Source organism: Numenius arquata, chromosome 1 (assembly GCF_964106895.1).
Source record: "Numenius arquata chromosome 1, bNumArq3.hap1.1, whole genome shotgun sequence".
In the NCBI taxonomy this organism is placed as follows: Eukaryota; Metazoa; Chordata; class Aves; order Charadriiformes; family Scolopacidae; genus Numenius; species Numenius arquata.
In genome coordinates this window covers 47,226,625-47,248,543 of record NC_133576.1, presented here as the reverse complement: position 1 = coordinate 47,248,543, position 21,919 = coordinate 47,226,625, and the positions used below count along the sequence as shown (strand labels likewise).

General features: G+C 38.9%; 1 protein-coding gene across 1 annotated transcript in view; it reads left to right on the top strand.

The window, feature by feature from the left end:
* The window catches only part of USP9X (ubiquitin specific peptidase 9 X-linked), a 103,518-nt gene extending 91,390 nt beyond the window's left edge, over positions 1–12,128 (top strand). The window contains exons 39-45 of the mRNA XM_074152990.1: positions 1,783–1,968; positions 3,688–3,908; positions 4,972–5,060; positions 7,480–7,636; positions 7,985–8,197; positions 8,636–8,731; positions 10,208–12,128. Coding sequence (XP_074009091.1) covers positions 1,783–1,968; positions 3,688–3,908; positions 4,972–5,060; positions 7,480–7,636; positions 7,985–8,197; positions 8,636–8,731; positions 10,208–10,342 — 1,097 coding nt within the window. The 3' untranslated portion in view covers positions 10,343–12,128. The remainder of the gene's footprint in view (positions 1–1,782; positions 1,969–3,687; positions 3,909–4,971; positions 5,061–7,479; positions 7,637–7,984; positions 8,198–8,635; positions 8,732–10,207) is intronic.
* Positions 12,129–21,919: the final 9,791 nt, after the last annotated feature.

The window sequence follows — 21,919 nt, the reverse complement described above, 5'->3', positions numbered from 1 at the left end:
CATTTTTCTTCAGGATCTTAATTGTATCCAGCATTGTGAAAATAGAAATAAGTACAGATTTAGAAGTACACAAAAACGTGTATTAAATTCTGGATTATGTAGGGGTTCTTTGCATAGAAAGTCACTAGCCTGTATACAAAGAATAGAATAAAATAATACTGATGGTATCTGAAGTACTTATTCCAAACAAAAATAATTTTTTCAGTTAAACTGAGATCGGTCCTATTCACTTCCAGATGAGCAGCTGTAATTGCTCTTTCTCTTAGCATTATCAGCATGCTGAAAATCAATTAATGATTGATTGAATAGACTGTTTCTCAGGTGGGTTAATCTGCTGCTGCTTTATGTATTTGCCCTGTTGAAGAGCAATTAAGAGTTGCAATAAAATGCAAGTCAAATGAATAAAGGATTCCTTTTGCACTGTTAGGTTGGTGAGGGTAGTCACAGGTTTGTATCTAGTGAATTGTCACAGAGATCTACATTCTTACTTCACCCAGTTATGAGGGTCTTCTACCCCATTTCTCTTCCACATGTGGTACCCTAAGTTACAAAGCATCTTTCTCTGTGGCAGGTTCTAAACAATATACAATATTTTTCCATAACGGAATAATACTCTCTCCCTCTTACTCTTATAACAAGGTATTTTCATCCTTTTATGTAAAGTAAGTGTAGTTGAAGCCTCTCACTAGGGAAGTACTCAGAAGCCAGACAGGAAAGCATAACTAAATTGTATTTCTGGGTCTGATCATTGTCACAATCTACCCCGCAAAGATAAACATAGAGATATTAAGCAGTTGTGCTTGTCTTACTACTGTTAACTGAAGGCTTCTGTATGGACACAGAGTGTTCATTCAGCAAAGGCCAAAATACATCATACCTGCAACGCATCAAGTTCTCTGAAAAAGATTGTTTTCAGACATTTTGAGAGGTCAAGTAATATATTGTTCATGTGAAAGCAAGCGAGAGATCGGTTCTACAAAGGTTCTAACTACAAAACTAATGTAATCAAAAAGCTACTATAGAAGAGCTCTAATAAGGTGCTATCTGGATTTCTTCTTATCAGAAGGATGGTAGGTAAGATCCAGTTGTATTTCAGAATAAGAAAAATCTTGGAAATGTATGAAAAATTAGTACTTTTAACCAAATTGAGAAACAGAATACAAGATCATAAGGAACATATCGAATTTACTGGTAAGTACTTATGTAGTGTGTGCAAGGTATTCTTGCAATGAAGCTACCTGTATGTTTGGAGTTTTTGGTTGCTTTTGGAGGCTTTCTCATTTCATTTTTTGTTTTTTTTTCTTAAGTTGATTTTGTCACTCTTATTTACACTTACTGCATAGTATGGCACAGTTGGAAATGTCTTAATTTTGTAGTTGATGTATCTAGGATGTGATATAAAAATAATGAAATACTGGGGATGTTTGTCCTATCCTGGGCCTCACAGTAAAAAGATAATTCTCTGTCCAAAAGACTTCTCTGAGGCTTTGCTATTAACAGAGATGCTAGTTACTTAAGTGTAATGAGCACTGTTAAGAAATCGTTGTCATTTATAACTCTCAATGTGATTTTTCAGCTGAACATAATTGTTTTGTGCATCTTTACTGATTTGATTATTTTTTTCCACAGAAAGCATAAATGATGGTTGTAATAAAACCTAGCAGTTGAAGTTGCGAGTCATGTAAACAGTGGTTATTTTTCATTTAAAAACAAAAAACAGAAAAACAGTATTGTCAGTGCCAGAAACAAGAGGTCTTTTTGTTTCTTCCCACCCCCGTAAAGGTGTAGCAGAGAAGACACAGCTTCTGAAACTAAATGTTCCCGCAACCTTCATGCTTGTGGCTCTGGATGAAGGTCCAGGTCCTCCAATTAAATACCAGTATGCTGAACTGGGGAAGCTATACACTGTTGTGTCACAGCTGATCCGTTGCTGCAATGTGTCATCACGGATGCAGTCTTCTATCAATGGTATAGTGAATTTTAAGTTTTCCTTAGATTAATTGGATATATCAGTAAATGTCTTTTGTGCATATTTAGCTAATATGTGTAAACTGAATTAGATGGAAAAATGTTTGCCTTTGATGTTTAACAACTTTTGTTTAAAGATAGAAATCTCTTCGTCGTAAGCAAAACTGATTTGCTATATCAACATACTAAAGAGCACAAGACAGAAATCTGGTCTGTATTTTATACTTCTTGGCTTATTCCTTAAAGATACAGGAAAACAACTGAGTAGTAATGTAGTAGTTTGTTGATTACAAAATAGTAATGATTTTAAAATAGTTTAAGATCATTGCAAAGAGTTGCATAAAGATCTTTTCATTCTGAGTAGGCAATAAATAGATTATTTTCATGTTACCAATACAAAAGTAATCTATACAAGAAAAATGCTACAGCAGGCTATGAAATAGCTAATATTGCTATTGTTAATAATACTGCTTATCAATAGAGAGCACTAGTATTTTTGTAGATAGCTCTTGAAAATTATTTGGTGCTTGTTCTCAGTCAAGACAAGCAGAAGTCAGCTCTTCAATTTATAAAAGATAAAGAATCAGCTAGAAATTGGTTGACCGCAGTATAAATCATTAATATCTCCAGTAGTTGAATAGAGTGCAGTTATTTTTGAGAAATGGTGACAGAATATTGGGCTACGTGGACTTTATAGGCTGTATATGTACACATTCTATTAAGCATATTTTAGAAAACCTAATTAGAAATCTGTAGAGAAGCTATTTAATGGCAAACTCATTACAGCTTGATGTGTCAGGCTATAAAGTCAATAGGCTAGAATGTGCTGTACTAAGATTAATGAACTGAAAATTTTACTGTGCTATAATAAGCTTCAGAACCATTTTGCAATTTTGATTTGGTTTTGTTTCCAGAGCATTATTTGAGGTTTACACTTAAAAGATAATCTACCAATGAAAAATAATTGTATATTCACTGTATTCGTAATATTGTAGTAAACAAAAAGACTTTTTATGAACAGTACTCTGACTACTAATTATGATGACTGTTTGCAGAGTAAAGTTATTTTTTGCTTCAGCATATTAAGCTGGAAAAGTTCTCCGTTGAACTTACGGACATCTTCAAACAATAACTAAAGACACTGCTGAATTTAGAAACATCAGGAGCAAATCAGCAGTCTTTCCTTACATAAAATGAAGCTTACTAAATACTTTTTTTTTCCCTTTCAAGAGTCTATTACTTTTCTCTACACTCTAGGGATTCAGATGGGACTCTGAACCCTTTCCTATTGCCCAGTGAAGTAAATAGACCTTGTGTCCTAAAATATGATAGACTTGGGCTGTGTTCCACAAGCAGTGAAGCAAATAAATTCAGGAGATAAGAGGATCTCATTGAGGAAACTCTTAGTAATTTCTTTTCTTGCACATAAATGTGAATCCAGCTGTTCAGCTTTGATTCAGCTGCATAATCCTATCCGAGAGGGAGAAGCAGCTCTCTCAGGCAGCAAGCGTCAAGCTTCACAATCAGAAAACTTAGTTGCTTCATACTGTAGTGGTATTCAAAGAAAATCAACTTGTTAGGAGAAGATCAACTGTTAGGGAGGGGTTGGGGTTTTTCTCCATCTATTGTTTCTTGATGAGTTACACCAATTTATATTTTGTTGTGTCTACACTGAAAGTACATCAGTACCTTTTCATTGGTAATAACTGTTTCTTCTAGGTAATCCCCCACTTGCCAACCCTTACGGTGATCCTAATTTATCTCAACCTATAATGGCACTTCAGCAGAACGTAGCAGACATTTTGTTTGTGAGAACTAGTTATGTGAAGAAAATTATTGAAGATTGCAGCAACTCTGAAGAGACCATCAAGTTGCTTCGTTTCTGCTGTTGGGAGAATCCTCAGTTCTCTTCCACTGTCCTCAGTGAACTTCTTTGGCAGGTAAAAATAAAAAGCTAGGAGAAGAATGGGAGTATAAATTTGTGTAATGCAAGATTCTATATTTATATATAGGAATGTTGTATTAAATACTGAACAGGTGCTTGATAAACTTCCTCTTAAGGTGGCGTCCTCTGTCAGTATTTCCACTTTTAGGTCTATACATCATATTGGAGTACTATGAGAAGTCCTTTTATGAGTTTAGGAAAGCAATTGACCTTTTACAAGTTAGGAACACTATGTTAAGGATGGAAAATAAATAGACTGAGGTGGTCTTTATGTATTGCAAGAGCATTTCCTTCAGCTTTTCTGTCGTTATCCAAAAGAGCTTACGTTGCATGGAAAGTTAGAATCATTTCCCAACCCCACCCCACCCCCCCGTATGTATTTTGAGTATATTCATAAGGTTCTTTTTTACAAGTCTACAGAACATACTTGAGAGTCTTTGGGACTATCTTGTTTTTCCTTTGTAATCTCTCTAAGGTTAGTCACACTTTTCCCCTCCAAATAAAATTTCTCACTTCTGTTAGCTCATCTTTATATTCACCCATCTTTTTTTCCATGTAAACATTAAATTTTCGACATCCTTTGGTTTGACACTTGAAAGAACCGTTGTAAAAATCACTTACTGATATTTTGCTAGCTATCTGTTTTTACATTTTAGGATAACTTTTGAAGATAACCTTTGACCATACTGTCTAAAAGTAGAAGTATCAGTGAAAAATATCATTTTTGTAATTTTGCTTTTATAAAGGTATTTTTTTAAGGTAGCATCTTCAGCATTTCATGCTTGGGGCTTCAGATCAGTTGTGTTAGAAACTCCTGAGGAAACATTTTGTCCCTTACAAAATCAACTATATTTGAAAAAACCCAACAAAACCACAAGGCCCAAAAACCCCTGTCACAATCAACATTTTTTTTAAAAAAATGTATGCATTGTATCTTGACATACCCTTTAAATTACAGTAAACTTCACTTCAAATGAATTGTGTTCTTGTATCGCACCACGTAATCTGCATGCTTCAAGGAATGCTTTCTTATGTTCTCTGCATTTTTACTTTTTAAGGTTGCGTATTCATATACATACGAGCTTCGACCTTATTTGGATCTGCTTCTGCAAATCCTATTAATTGAGGACTCTTGGCAAACTCACAGGTTTGTATTTACCTCTCTTTTTGTAATTCAAGTTGATTATGTTTTATACAGCTCGTTTTCCCAGTGGTTCTGTTGCTAATCATTTCAAGAGGTTTGTTTAAAATATATAATAAATCAAAACATGGAAATAAAGCATTTTTTCCACTTTTATATCAATTTTTTGAGAGTATTCTACAATTTTTCACCTTGACCTTCCTTATTATTGAGAAATTTGCTATTTGGATTCTTCACATGCCAGAGAATGTGCCGTTTAGGCTAAACTCATTGGTATTTACTGTGAGGTGCTTAGATTGATTCTTAGAAATACCTCGTTCTGGGGGGTCTTAATTGATAGCCCGATCTTACTAACAAGCACATCAGTCATAGTAGTTGATACTAAGACATGGATAAAATGTGAACTTGGGAGAAAAGCATATTTCATACATAAATATTCTCTGTGTGATCACATTTCAATAGAATTTTAACTTCAATGTATGAAATACCCAGTTTCAAAACTGATTTTCATATGTCTACAAAATAAGGCTTTTGAAACTTGAGATTAAAAAAATGTAATTATTGCAAATACTGACTACTTGGGAGAATAGTCAACTCCTCAGAAGTTTTATATAATAGCGGTAGGTGAGGTAACACAAAATAAATGTAATCAACGAGCTACCTGTCAATATTTCAAAATGTCACTGTTTCATAACAAGTGAATATGGGTAGTATCAGATTTACTAAATAACTTGCAACCATGTCTCATATGACATTTAAAATACTTCGAGTATATAATAAGGGTATTGGAGTGAACTCAAGTACTTAACCTGTAGAAGTAGACTGTGCTCTTAGAATTTTATCAGTTCGTTGACCTTACTTTAGAAGATACTATTCTGACTTAATCACACTCCAAAACACTTTGGAGTTGAGAGGAATTCTTCATTTTCTTCATAGAAAATTCAGCTTAGGTAGGGAACGAGAATATACCTAGGGTTTTCAGCCTTGCACATAAATGTATATGTAATGCATATATAATGCAGTTTGTTTATGTTTTCTTCCTAATAAGCAAACACTTCCACAAGATGTCTTTAAATCCACAGAACGCTGAAGGATGGGCATACTTTACGATTTCCATGTTTCCTCATCTGTGTTTCTACCCTAAAAATACATTATTTTACTTCACATGTACTAAAGTATGTTAAATAATGGGATGTAAAGGAGGTTGAACGTTATAGTATGGCTTTCACTGTACTTAGAAATGTACATCACTTCATATTCAATATTGCAGCCTCAGGAATAGCAGTGATCATTGGAATTGTGTTAGGCTTCAGCAGAGGGGTATTAATTGACCAGCTGTTACCATCCTCTGATTTCTTGCTGAAACTTCTGGCCGTAGCTTGAAATATTGGTCTCTGTCCTGTTCTTGGTTTTGCTGTGGTAATTACAGAGTTTTAATGATCTTTGTCTTCCCTTTCACAAAAACCCAAACAAACCACCAAATAGCGTAACTGACCATAGTGAATGGTAGTATGTTCTAACTCTTAGAAAAAAAAAATCACCTGATCTCAGGCAATGTGCGTCCTTCAGTGCTCCTAGTGTTCTTGTACTATCAGATGGCTGCTGCTGTTCTTTGGCATCAAACCTGCTATCATAAATTTCTCTTGATTTGACAAGTCCAAGTGCCAAGTTTGGGATAATAATGTTACAAGTACCATTAAGTTAAATCAGCTAAAGTAAAGCACATCATCATGTTACAGATGGACTCTAGGTTGCCAGCTGCCTGGAGTCTATTTGCTGACTGTTGCCAGGGCTATGAGGGAAGAGGGCAATTCATTTTTCTACAGCAAGTGTAGCTCTTCAAGACATCAGCGTAGGTTCCAAGCCCACCTCTGACTTGTTTTTAAAGCCAAAAATTTCTCAATTCTTAGTTCTTGCACAGTTTCAGAGTGGTAATTAATTCCTCTAGCCCTTGCTTGAGAGCAGAAGTCACAAGAAGTGGGCTTAGTTCCAGGGAATGCCCAAATCCCTTATTCCCAGGCACAAATATGTACCATTCATTCCTCTTCAGAGGAACTGTATCTAAGAGAGTGTATCCTTGAGAAGCGTACTATGATGTAAGTAACTATTCTGTTGAGGATTTAATCATTACAATTCTGTAAGGATGTATTGGGTTAACAGGTCGATTTTGTAAATGCAGTAGATTTTAAAAATAAGTAATAAAAATTACCCCGTTAAAGTTGATGGCTATGATTAGAATTAATCTTACTTACATGTTTTATATATATATCATTCAGAGTTTAAATATTGCCATATTATAAGTAACATATGTCACGTGTCAAGTTAGTTTTCTGGTTTTAAAGGGAAGTGATGGTAAGTGAAGCCTTAATTCCAATACTAAAACTCTGAAGTTTTGCATTGGTTTGTTTTTGGGTTTTTTTTGTAGGATTCACAATGCACTTAAGGGAATCCCAGATGACAGGGATGGATTATTTGACACCATTCAGCGCTCTAAGAATCATTATCAGAAAAGAGCTTACCAGTGTATAAAGTGCATGGTAGCTCTCTTCAGCAACTGTCCTGTAGCCTACCAGATCCTTCAGGTGATACCTTTCATTCTGTTTCTTGCTGCTTTTTTTCTGGTTTGGGAGGCGGGGGGATGAGCAAAAAAAAAATCCAAACAAAACACCAAGACTGAAAAAAAAAACCCCGCCATTATTCAGCTTTCATCGCCTTGATGAAATTACAACTTCCAAGTACAACTCATTTGAACCTTCTTATATCGGAAGGTCAATATATATGGATTGAGAGCAACTTGTTTAAACTTGCATTCAGGATTCTGTGATGCAGCTGCAAATACAGACTTCATTTCAAATTTGAAGGAAGTGAAAAATATTTCTATTTTGAAGAATAGAGAAAATAATTCTGAGTTGTTAATTTTCCTTCTGCAGAGCAATGGAGATTTGAAGAGAAAATGGACCTGGGCAGTAGAATGGCTTGGAGACGAGCTTGAGCGTAGACCATACACTGGCAATCCCCAGTACACCTATAATAATTGGTCTCCACCAATACAAAGCAATGAAACATCAAATGGCTACTTCCTAGAGAGATCACACAGTGCTAGAATGACTCTTGCAAAAGCTTGTGAACTCTGCCCAGAGGAGGTAAAGAATGAATTTGACTTCTGGTAAAAAATTTGAGTAAAGTGCTTCTATAAATAATTAACCATAGCAACAGTCTCTGGTCATTATAGAGGAAATGCATTTTCTAAATACGGATTTCTGTTTTTGTTGGCTTCAGTTACATACTGCTGTGCATTTTTCCACTTTATTACTGTTTCTACAGGTGTCTGTTACTTAAAGAATTAACAGTATAGAATTGAAATTGACCATTTAAAGTAGATTATGAATGGGTCTGTTTTTCCAATAATATGTTGATAGTGGGAATTTTTATGTGGTACAGTACAGGCTATGGGTGACACGGTGGGGTGGAATTTTTCTCCAAGCGTGTCTGAAACAATCGTTTACATGTAGGATTGGTTCTGGATAGAATAATTATAGTATGTTTTACCAAAGTAAATTAAATGCTTTTTCAAACTTCAGGAACCAGATGATCCTGATGCCCCAGATGAACATGAGTCTTCTCCACCTGAAGATGCCCCACTGTATCCCCATTCACCTGGTTCCCAGTATCAACAGGTAAAAGCACAGAGTTGAACCATTTATTCAGAGCTCCAGGTTAGCTTTTTTAGCAGTTATGGTAACTTAAATTATAGGCGTTTAGTCAGAAGCATGTTACAGCCAAGTTTCAGACTTGGAGGAGTAAAGGTAAAGATACACCTCCATTTTGTGAGGAACAGTTTCAGATAGTTCTGAAGAGTTTCAGGTGAGAATTTTGTTAGCAGATGAGGGATTAATCATCCATAAAAAGAACAGGGGGGCAGATGTCATCACAGCCTAGTGCATACTGAATTTGATTCTGTCGTATTTGCTGACATTGATAATACCTTGTGAGTTGCTTTCGTGTTTTTAAATACAAAATCCATCCTCAAGGCCTGAATTTCAGTTTGGGTAATTGGAAGGCTTTCAGAAAAATGCAAATGGCTTTGTTACATATTATTTGTGCTATTTGAACACTGATTTCTAAATCCTATGTACATATAAAATCTAAATCTGTTTTCATGTTATATGGCTGCTTTGTTAATATGTTCCGGTGGAAAGCCAGATCTGAAAGAAATCATAACCAGGTTTTTTATTGAATTGACTAAATTAGTAGATCCCCCACTTAGTTGCCATTTTTTGTTCCAATTCATTTTATATATTCCAAATCTGCTAATTTAATTTCCTTTCCTGCCCAAACCCATTTTCCCTCCATCTTGCTTTCCTTACTTGGTGTTGTCAGCAGAGCAGTTGGTAAGTCATGCAGATTTTCCCACTCCTTTCTGAGCTCCTGAGTTCAGACACGTACCGTAACCTCACCATTACCCGTGTGACGTGTTCACTTTCTTGCAAGAGATGGCATTTCTCACTAACACACATAATCCTCATATTCCTAGTTTTTCCACAGTTGGTTAAACTCTGAAAAATGGTAGATATATGAGATGTTTTCATTTGCCAGATGCGTGTATGACTCTTTAGATTGGGACAGAGCATCTGGAGAAAGCTACTGGTCTAGATTTCATTCAGTTCTGTAACATTAAAGTTTTCCCTCTTAAAAATTGTAGTATGCTGCATAAATACAGGTATGCTTTTTTCAGTTTCTTCAGGAAAAAAATTCAAGCTGGTTGAATCCATTGATAAAATATGTGCACAGCTTAATGTCTGCAGCACATAGGCAGCCTCTTTTCGTCTCCCTTTTTTTCTTTCTTGCTGCTTTTGCTTTGCATGTAAATGTTTGTTATTCAAAAGCTGAGATAACTATTTAACTAATCCTTTTATCTTTACAAGTTGAAAGTTTGTTTACCTTCTGTGTAGACTAAAAAGGTAAGTGAAAGATGTGATTCAGGGTAATGACGAAACCGTGATGTGTGTTCATACAGATATTCCTATGCAAGAAGTTCAGTGAGCTTGACAGTACTTTTCAGTAGTCTGAATGTAAAGGGGTAAAGCAAGTGACGGCTTAGAAAATGGTCCACAAGTTTAATGTCCCTTTAAAATGTTTATGCTCTATTGCAGAATAACCATGTGCATGGACAGCCATATACAGGCCCGGCAGCACATCATATGAACAACCCTCAGCGAACTGGCCAACGAGCACAAGAAAATTATGAAGGCAGTGAAGAAGTTTCCCCGCCTCAGACAAAAGATTAGTGAAATGCACATAATCAATTAACTTGCTCCATCAAGACTGTGCACCCAGGCCTTACAGTCCAACCTTTCTCTGTGTCTGGCTAATATTTAAAACTAGAAAAACTATTCCTAATCAACATGGAGTGGAGAGTCTATTCACTGTCTTATCTGCAGAAAATTGCTGTCAATATATAACCCGCCTGCAGTGGAAAGTGTATAGTGTTTTGTAATAAATGGCCTGATGCTAATGTGTAAATGGCAAAGGTGTATATAGTATATTAATGTTTGACTGTTAATTCTTGAGCAAGAAACATTTTTTTTGTCTTGATGAGACTCACAGATCTACAAAAACAAAAAAATAATTTCTTGATATATCTGCTGCGCTCTGCAACCAGTGTTGCCTGCCTCATGGCAGTCGGATCAACTCCTTTACGAAAAAGCCTATCCATGTCAACCACAAAAATAGTTTCATGTTAATTCTTTGCCACTGGAGTCGATTTTACTATGAGCAACGTAATGGCTGGTAACCTTTTAATTATTTGGTTGATGTGGAAAATTGGTGATGTAACATTGTTTCTAGATCTTTTTTCATTGCCTTTTTCATTCTGGTATTAGGTTAATCACTTTGAAGCTATAGTTATGCTGTAACATTTAGCATGGCTTCACACCAAGTTAGTGTAGCCAACGAGGGGGGAAAAAAACCGTGACTGCAGTTGTCCCAATGTGACAACTGTATTGCTCAGAACTTTTTCTTCTTACACCTAGACTATAAAATGGGGAGGGAAAATGTGACAAAGAAGTGGTTTTCAGTTTCACATATGTTCCTCACATCTGATGTTCGACAGTTCTGTCTCTGGGTGGGATAAAGAACACTTAGTTTTCAGTAATAGGAATTTAAAAGATTTAAAACAAATATGCAAAAATTTGCTATGCCAGGATGCCTGGAGCATAATAGACTGTATTTGGTGTGCTTGTTTTGTTTCTTTGGTAGAGCTTATTAGATAAACTTCTAACACTTTCCTTCTACTGCATCCCAGTGAAGTGGAAGTCAACAAAATCACACAGTACTTGTGAGTGCCACTGCACCAAGTTAACTTGCTGGTTTTCTGCTCGTTCACAGTTCTACTTGAAAGCGAGAATTGTCTTAGCTCTTTATCCATTATACAGGAAATCTTAACATTAAAAGCAGGGTTTAATTATAAAAGAAACTACTGGTTAGTCAAATACAATTCTGAGGTATCTCTATTCCAGAATAAACATTTGTTTAAAGACTTCAAGAAACGCATCAGTAAATACTGTATTTAAATGAAAATTGGTAACTTGAATGTGTGTAATTTTTTTGGAACCTGTCTAAAAACCAAATACCCCTGCAAAACAGATACAGCCCACCCTATACTATTTAAATATTTTGCTGTTTTATTTTATAGAAATTATTTTGCTGAATTCACAAATAGAATTTGATTTAAGAAGAATGTTTTGTCCTGTGGTGTGTGTTGTTTTTGGGGTTGGTTTTTTTTTTTATTGGACTGCACAGAAAGGTGAATTCTGTGCAGTGGCACTATGCTGAATTCTGGAACAACAGTCACATTGAGATTCTGTGCACAAAAAAAAAAATTGGCCCTTAAGAATAAAATAATCAGGACAATTACACTGTAAAAGTTTCTTAATGTGATTTATCTTGTACTTTTTGTATGTTTTTATATATACATATATATATTTAATGAGCACAAGCTTGATGGTGTTTTTTACAAATGAGTTGATAGCAACAAAGCTGCTTATCAAATTAAAGGTCTGTAGTTTTGAAATGAACAAGGAAAATTCAGTCGCAAGTGCATTCTTATGCATTTAGTGTAACAAGGAAGGGACAGGGAAGGTTTTTGAATACGCTGTGTAGCGATGATCACTTCTATGCTTCCATGTTTTCCCTAGTGCTCAAGTTAATTCAGATTTTTTCATAGTTTTTTAGTAATGCCGTTTTACCTGAAGTTAGTAAATTTGGACAAAGTGTTGCCATTTACGTTTGGGAGCACTTGTTGGAGGTTTTAACTCAAAAATTCTACCCTGAGTACTCAAGCTGAATTTGTTCATGTTTATTTGGACCAGTAATTGTTGAACAAGCTATCTCAGAGGTGATGATTATGTATTTTTTACTACGTAGGTAAAACATAGTTCAGCCTTGCCAAATGTGTTTGCTTTTAATAGTGCAATGATTGTAGAGACATGTCCGATCTGTGACACTTTAAGCCTGTGACTCTCTTCAGTCGTACACACCTCTGCCCTGAACTGGGAGCGACTGCAGCGGCACTTGTTTTTCAGGTGGCAAATCGAGAATGTTGTGCATCTTTGTGACTTTGAAGCAGGGTAGCCTGTATTGTTTGTTGCAGCTGCTGTTTTTAAACGGATAGCTACAGTAAAAGGTGCGATGTTTTCTTCACTCTGGGCAAAACGATTTTGAATTGTACTTAAGATATATTGTACAAGCAAAAAGTTTCATACGCATGTTACCATCGCGGCGTTTTGGCAGTGGTCATTTTCAGGCGATACACAGTACCTCATTGTTGATGGCACACTTTAAAATAGTAGTCCTCAAAGTGCCTAAAGATTTAATTCCCCCATCACTGCTTTCAGTCCTGTTTTCTGTTTAGAACAGTTACTAGGGAATATCTGGTCTTCCATAAAATGAGCCAGTAAATAGTAAAGCAATTACTCATGTTCCTGACAATGGAACATCATATACATAGAAACTGAACATTCATAGGTTGATGTTATACGGTGGTTAATGTATAGTTTGACCTATGGGGAAATCCATAACCTTACTAAGCAGAATTTCTCCCTCTTGTACATTTGGATTGTGGTTGTTTAGTAACTAAAATAACCTTTTAACACTTGGTACTGTTAGTGTTAAAAGACCAGCCATATATTAAAGGAATTTGGCTACTGTTTGTGTATCAGTAAATGTAGTGTTTGGGTCACAAAGCTGGTCACCTACACCTGTGTTATCCCCTTGATAGCAATGAGATTGCACCGGGTTCAGTCCAAGCTGAATTTGCCGTGCAGAACCTGATTTTGTGGTGATGCACAAGCAGAAAAGGACTCAGCTAGACTTGGAATTTTTGAGATTATTTCCCTGTGAACTACCAGCTCTGAAAATTTAAGTTCTCTGTTTTTAAATCTAGTGTATCTTGCTGAAATTGAGCCAGAAAGAAATGAAATTCCACAATGACATTTCTTTTTTTTTTTTTTTTTCTGAGTGAAACTTTACTTTAGACCATGTGAGAAAAATGTGGTATGGTAATTGCTATTATGCCTTCTCAGCCACTTTGTTGTGCCTAGCTTGTGTGTTTTAGCATATGTATCATGAAAAAGCACGTACGGTTCCAAAACTTCCTATATATTTCTTAAGTTCCAGCAGAGAACGAGATTAGCCATTCTGCCAAAGCTAAATGGGCAAAAATTGGCTGCTGTAGCAATTTACTTCATTTTTGGTTTCAATAAATTTTGTCTACCTCCGAGTCTTTTGCCAGAAATGAATAGGCTGATAAAGTAATGTCAAGGCAAAATGGCTCAATGTTTTTGTTGGCATGGGTTTTAGTTACGAGGCTTTGCAGTGAGGCTTTCAATGCAATGAATTTAACTTCAAATGTAAGTTAAAGACTAGCTAATATAAATTAGAGGAAGAAGTGGCGTGTTAGGAAGTTTGCAGAGTAACCAATTAAACGTTTAAATATCTTAGGTAAACCTTGTTAGTCCACATTTGCAAATCCACATCAAAAGCAAAGATACACACCTTAATTTTGGGGAGGGTGAGATGCGGCTGCTGACCTCACATTCCTTAAGACAGGTGTGGGAGTTTCCTGTTTGTGTCCCTGCTCCAGTGCAGTGTAATCGGGACAACAGTAATTTTGGCTCCCTGTCTTCTTACTTCCTGTGCTCTCCATCATGTTCATGAGACCACTTTTCTCACAGCCATGAGGTCATGGGAATAAAGTCTCCACCTGCCTTTCTATCTAGAGCAAAGCAAAAGAGGCTTCTTAGGGAGAGAAGTAGGAGCCGTCTCGTAAATACTGCATGCTGCACGGTGGAACTATAATAAACAGAAAGCAAGGTGAAAGAAACCCAGCTACGTCCTTCTGCACGATTTCTGTTCCTCTTGCAAGTGGTCTCGTGAGGAAGATGGCAGCAGACAGCTCTTGAAAGCTCAGTGCATTTTCTTTCTGGCTTGCAGCTACAGTGGGTCTACACTAGTGCAGTAAAGACGGCTGTGCAGCAGCAGCACAAGCAACACGCCCTGTGTATGCCTTCCATACTGCTCCGGCGTGTTCGTTACACCTTCCTTCTTATCGGTCTTTGGGGATTGTCGTATTAATACATTCATTTATGCTGGGACTTGCCCTCCGTTACGGACTAGACAGCTCTACTGCACTAGAAGGGCTTTAACCCAGTCTGAGCACTGTCACTTTTTACACTATGTAGCTTCTTAAGGTTTGTACTTTAAATGTCCTTTTATTTCTAAGGTATAAAATTTTTTCTTGGACTGTGTCAGAATGTCAAATAGCCATTCTTCTGTCCTTTTTTTACAAGAGCAAAGTGTTCCCCCCTGCCCCTGTAGCGTCTGTTCACAAGTAGGCTCTTTGCAGAAGCGTGTTGGCATAGATTCCAGCATTAAATTCTGAGATCCTCATCCTGTAAGCTGATTTTTCCAGTGCAAGCTGGGGAGGATCCATGGGTTTCAATGACATTTGTGTGAGTCCTGTTGATTCCAGCACCATAAGGGTTGAAGTTGGTCATGTGTTGCAGGGATCAATGCAGTTAAGTCAGGAGGTGGCACAGAAGACAGCTACCTTGCTTGTTTGCAGATAATGAAATGAAAAAGAAGAGGAGAACCAGTTTCTGAAGGAGAAAAACGCTCTCCTAAATAAGGGCTAACTTTGCAGCAGATTTTAAATACCCAACTCTACTTTTTAGCTTTAGAATTCCTTAAAGTCACTTTTTGGTAGTAAAACGGACCTACAGGCTGTTTCTGTAGGAGAATTTGATAGAGCCTTAATTACATCAGCACAATTCTGAAACAACAGTGTCAGTCTTCAGTGGTCAAAACAATTTGCAAATGTCTGTTTTTAACAATGAATAATGAAAACAGGAGGGAAAAAAATTAAATGGGTTTTATTAATTCATCCAAAATCTAACCATAAAAAAAATCCAGTGCAGGAAAATAAGATCATTCCCTCCCTCTCTCTCTCTGTACACTATTTAAAGTATCTGATGATGTTAATTTTTATTCTTAATTTATAACTGCTATTCCAGTAACTTGGTTGATGTTGCCCTGAGCGTTGCCAGCTCCACAGTGTGCAGCTTCCTGATGCGTTTGCCGTTGCATCCCCTTTACTCCTTACCAGAGCAAAATCCATAAATGTTTGTTTTCCCCGTATAAGCCAGTTCCCTAATGCACATTGTCTTGATGTGCTGTTTCTGTTTCCATACAATGACCGGAGCTGGATGAATGCTTTCCAAGTGTGGTTTCACCTGAGCCATTAAGCGAGCAGTTATGTTGCTTTTCTGTAACGATACCTCCGTGGATGCAGCTTTTTAAAGTGTTGGCCTTTTTTTTTTTTTTTTTTTTTTTTTGTAGCTTTATTTAGTGAAATGCTGCTCAGTTCTTGTCCATCACTTCTAAATTTCTGTTCATCATTTCTTACCATTCTTTCTCGCCAAGTTTCTCACTCTGGATTGCCAGGATCACTTTCTATTTAATATTTCTGTATTTTCTTGAAATCAAATCCCTTCACTTGCTGTGATGTTTGGTTTTGAGGTTTTTTTTACCTCCTTTTCTACCTACACCTGCTGGGTGTAGAAAGAACCATGTTTGCCAGGCTGCCCGCTGCTCCCAACCGGAGCCTCTTAGTGTGCAGTAGCAGCAGCCACGGCGTTGACCAGGTGGGCTTTGTCATCTCTTAAATCTTCTCAGAATTTATGTGGGATACGAAAGTTTCCATGCTGCTGATGGCAGTCTTGAATTGCTTGTAGCTTATTGGGGTTTGTTTTGCTTCATTTTCTGTCTTGAACAGTTTGTTTCTACAGGTGAATAAAAAATGTTAGGGCTTGCTGGAATCTGCTTTGGAAAAGAAGGCCGATTGAAAGGACGCTTCTTAATATACTTGATTGTATTTAAATATCTGGTAGGTGCTTTAGAGTCCTTAGAAAGTCTTCTGGAAGCAAGTTCAAAAGCTTAGAAACATGAGGACCAGGTCTTCAAAAGGTAATGATACTCGCAAATTCTATCTCGCCCGTCCTGCTCTGTGTGATTAAGAAGAGGTGGAGTAGCAGAAATGGAAATATTTCGGTGAAAGGAGAGAGGTCGTGCTCTGTGGAATCCCTCGGGAACTGGAAATACAGAGCATGCTTTGCCTGGGCTCACACGCACGCACCACTGCCAGCAGCAGGGTGTGCGCCCTCCCGGGGTGAACTTGCCTGAACCACAGGCTTCCCCCAGCGCGGAAGAATTGATTCCTGGCGAGAAATCGATTAAGTAGCATATAAAGCATTTTCTACTGGTTTTCTCCTCTGAGATCTGCCTGCCGAGCTGAATCCTCTCTGCAAATAAAGGCAGGGAGCGGGGCTGAGCGCGCTGCTTCTGCTAATACTTTCTACCTCTTGGCATTCGTTGCCGAGCTGCTGCGGGCGGATAGCCCTGTAAAGCGGCTTTAGCGGCGTGACAGCTTCTTCTGGGTGTGGAAATAGCCGGTCAGGCTGTCCTCTGGGCAGCCCCTGCCTCCCCCTAGGGATGTATGGAATGGTTGGAAGTGTTGACTCCAGGAGTAGGTGCGTACATTCGCATCAGAATGAAGGAACTGGCATTTTTCAGGTGGCACCACGTTGGACTCACAAACCACTTCTGCTCAGTCTCTCGTGCTGCCCTCCTTACCCGTGTGAAGTAGCATAAAACCCTTTCACAACTCTGGTAGCATTCCAATAATGCCCCCGCAGGGAGGTGTGTCATTTTCTAGCCACGTTTGGTCCAGCGAGGGGTTAGAAAGGGAGCGGCGTCAGAACGGGCAAAGCCAGTATTTCTGCAGATCAACCCGGGTGTTTTATCTATAGACAGGAAATGTTACCGATTGCTGCCGTGGTTGTGTGTGAGACTTGAAATGCTGAAAAGAGGACTGTGTAACCCTCCCACGCCGAGCCCGAGAGAGACCTGGCATTGGCTTTCTGAACGCTTCTGCAGCCTGAACCAAAAAAACTGCTATGGGGAATGTAGACTTACCATATAGCTGTGGAAGAAAACTTCAGTCGTGGCACTTCTCTCGGTCTTCAGAGCAGTCAACATGATTTTTGATGTAGGTTTGAGAGTATGTATATATAAATCTGATTGAAGTACCAACAGCAAAACCATAAATAAAATGTGGACTTAACTGAAGAACGGGCTAGTGGAGGACTCTTGTGTTGAATTTATTAAAATACAATATAACAAAAGTTGGTGGTGGAAGAGACTCGCTGTGATGAAGACAGGCAAATAAAAGCTGGGGTGGCCTCAACTCGGGGGAAAAGTAGTCAGGTTCGCTGTTGCCTTTGAATCTGTTACAAGCACGTAAGCACCGACTTGACTGCGCTGTGGTCGCTGGAGAAGAGTTGGCTGCGTGGGGATGTTCCTGGGGGTCACTCCGCCTTCCCGCCTGCCGAGGGCCAAAGGCTTCTGTAAATTGCACTCGCCTCTCCTCTGTACTGAGTGGTTATTCCAGGGACAAGTGTCCTTTCACGTTCCTGGTTGGTAAGAGCCGATGGAGGCTTCTGGATAGTTGCTGTGACCCCTGTGTTTCCCTAACTACCAGTTAACCCAGTGGCTTTGCTCTACCAGAGCAAGGGCCGTCACCTAAAATGAATGTGAAGTGAGCGTAACGGAGGGTTAATGGAAACCTCTGGTTTACTGTGTTTGCTCTTGGCACTGGCTTTGAAGATGTGTAAATGAAAATATGAAACAATGGCAAATTACTGGGAATTTGTAGTACTGACATTAAATAATAATAATAATAAAAAAAAAACATTTAAATAAGCCGTCTGTGGAAGCAGGTAACGCCCGAGTTTATCGTAGCTCTGTTCAGTTGATGTAACCCATCTGAGTGGACATGTGTGGGAATTCTGTGGACATCAACATGTTAGCAAAAATATGAACACAAGATACTAATTTTGGATTTATCCCAGTAGCTCATTGCCAGTTGGGGGGTTGCTACAAACTGGGAGAAGAAAGTTTTTGATGAAGACAGCAAGACTGTGAAGCGACTCCCACGAATGTGTTCTGTTCTCACATTTCTCTCTGAGAATTCATTAATGCCACAGGACAAAACCAGCCAATTTTTAATTTAGCTTCTGCGGAGACTGAAATATGTAATGATTTATCGATCGCCCGACTCTCTGAAACCTTTTAGAATTTGGGCTCCCGTGGCTTTTACATCAGCTGAAAATACAGCCCAAAGCATTTCTCCTGGGTTTGATACTCACTTACCTGGTAACTTCAGCATAACAAAGTCGGCATTATAGTTTTGTTGCTGAAGCGTGTTTCCCTCTCTTCTTTTTGCAAAGCCTCTCTGGATGGATTTGCTCTGAACCTCCTCCTGCCTGACACAGTTCCTTTGCGTCTCCCTTTGCATTTCCTCCCACCTTCCCTGCACCCGTGTGCGGCAGCCCGGGGCTCCTCCAGGAACACACCCCCCACTTCTCCTGCTTTTATTGAGGGTGGGCGGTTGGTTTGCGGGTGTCCCAGTAGGACTGGGAGATGGTGGTGTGGAAAGGGCTGGCGAGAGGTGAGCCTTGCCCATCCCTGGATGAAGTCTCGCTTCTGTCATGTGGGTCTCAGCCCAAGTTAGAACTGCGTGCTCTCTGTGCAACAGCCGTCAGGCTGCTGAGGTACCGGTGGAGCAGTCAATCGGAAAGGGATAATAATGTTAATGAGGGCGTTACGATGAAAGAATTTGTGATATATGTCGACGCTTAGGTAGGACTTGGTGTTTCACAATGCTATTTCAAATCAGTTTACTTCTCTTGTATGGTGAATCTCTCACCTGTGAATCCCAGGACTGGGATCCTCCATAGATCCGACCATAGATCGTCGTTAAATACATTGGATCCTGGTGGCAAAATGCTCTTGATCTATCAATTGTCGGAATACAGTCCCGCTGGATACCGACGGGTTTGCACCGCATTTTTGTTGTTTGAAAGTAGTAAGCCTACACCGAGGATCGTGCCAGCCAAGGTGGTAAAGGAAGGCGCCCTGCTTCTTGGCAGTGTCCCTGTCTTGTTGAATTTCCTATTTCTACAGCGTAAATTCGGAAGGCGCCACTACCCCGTTCAGCTGAACCTCCTGCCTGACACAGGGGGCTGTCACTCCACTCAGCCCACGCCGAGGCCAGCGACTGACAACTCCAGTCCCGTTTTCATTCTCCATTCAGTGCTTTCACAGACCCTCCCAGGATGAAATAAGCTTGTTAGTAACTCAATGGTATATGTTTATGTTTGGGTTTTGTTTTTTTTTTTATTCTTTCCTTGTCACATTGTTAGTTCTCTTAATGTCCCCTATCGTGGAATCTCCTGGAGTTCATCTTATTCTACAGCTTGTCTTAAATCAGACCTTCAGATTGGAAAACATATTTCAGTTTATTGAAATTTTTCATTTTAGATTGGTTTCTGTAGAGCCTCTGACTTTTTTTTTTTTTTCAAGTCATTCACTTTAATTCCTTTGTCCCTCCCATTTCTTTCCATAAATTTTTAGCTCCCATAGTGCTAGTGCTGAGGGTAGCATTTTGCCCCTGGAGAAGGCTTGTCTTGTGCTGTGGTCACTTGCTAGTATCACAGTGGCTTTTTTAATTTAAGTTGCATGTTACTGGACTTACTTAAAGTCTCTGAAGTAATTTCCCCTCTGAAAGAATTAAATTCTGATATTGCTTTTCTGTATTTTGTCCCGTTAGATCATTTGGCAGGCTGGCCAAAGGACTTTTTCACTAAGCAGCTGCTCCTTTCACACCTCTCCATCGTGCACCAGGGGACTTTGCTCAATGCCGTCGAGGCTGAGGGCTCCTGTGGGTGTTGGTGGCCTTTGTGCCACCGTCAGCCTACTCATGGTATGGTTCCACCAGGGTGAGGGGTTCCTGCAGCCTGATGCTTGCAAGCATAAATTCTCCTCTGCATGTAGACACACACACACACAGGTTCCCACAGTTTTTTCAAGCACTGTTTCGCCTAAGATTCCACCTCTGGCTTCATCAGCTCCTCTGGTCCGGTTTGTCCAAGGGGTCCTGTCCTACTGCTCTGAAATGTGCCTTGCCCCAGGGACCACATCGTTACCTATTCACGCACTTACAGCTTTCATGTGTGAACAAATGGGCATATCCAATTCTTCCTTGGAATCGTGTCCAGTTTAGCACGGTTATGGGGTAGGCAGTGTTTGGAACCTACTGCAAGGATTTTTCCCAACCCTGGCTTTCATTTCCAGGCAGTCTACCTTCAAGCCTCCAAGGCTTGCCTCTAGCCTCCAAGGCAGGCAGTAGAAAATGTTGCACACATTCAGGCCCATAGGGTGCAAACATTAAAAGATAAGCTTCCCATTTGTAGCAAACTTTCTAACAAGAGACTCTTATACTTTAATAATAGCTCCTTGCAACAAGAGCAATTGTTCCTTAGTTTGGAGAATGGACTCGAATCTTCAAAATCCTCATACCTCCGTGTGGATTTGAAGTGATGTTTATTTAGCATTGCGTCCTGTATATTTATATTAAATGTGTTTGTAGCTACCTTCAGCAACACGGCACTTATTTATTTGCGCAACTATTCCATACCTATAGATTAAGCGCACTGCTATTCCAGCTGTTGGGTGTTGACACCTGGGGGTCTGTGAGCCACCTGCCAAGAGCCTGGGATCAGCAACAAAGGGTGACCAGTGAGAAGCTGCCCCTTCCCTAGAAAATATATGGAGTCAACAAATCAAAGTGTGGTTGGAAACCATGGTTTCTGCGAGTCCTTTAGGTGCATTTAATGCAAATTGTTCTGGAAGTCCTGTGGACCAACAGCCTGAAAGTACAGCTGTCATGTGAGGAAACCTCTACTGTATCTGGCTTATTGAGAAATCTTTCTTAACTCGGCACTTGCCAAGGTAGTCATTTGAATATTAAATACTTTAACTGTTCTTCCTTTGATATTGTTTAGGAGGAGTCTTAAATTTAGATCCATGTCAGGAGAACATGGGCACATAAGCAAGAGCTTCTGCCCTCCCTCACGGCAAAACATGAGCCATTAACTTTCACGAATTTTGATGGTACTGGGGGTATGTAAACAGAAACAAACCTTGACATTGCCTTTTGGGTTTTTCCCAAATGTGATCTGGTGCCTTTCTTCAAGGTGTGTGGTTGATTTTTCAATCATCTTTTTTCTCTCTAGAGACATGTGTAGCCAGCTACAGTGCACTATTTTTGTGCACGTGTGGATATAAAAAAATAACTTTTATTCTTGCTTTGCATTCCATTGGCTTCCTATCAATACAAGGTCATACTTGTATGTGGCGGGCTGGCACGGGCATTTCAGGCTCAGTAGAATTATTTTGATGACACTATG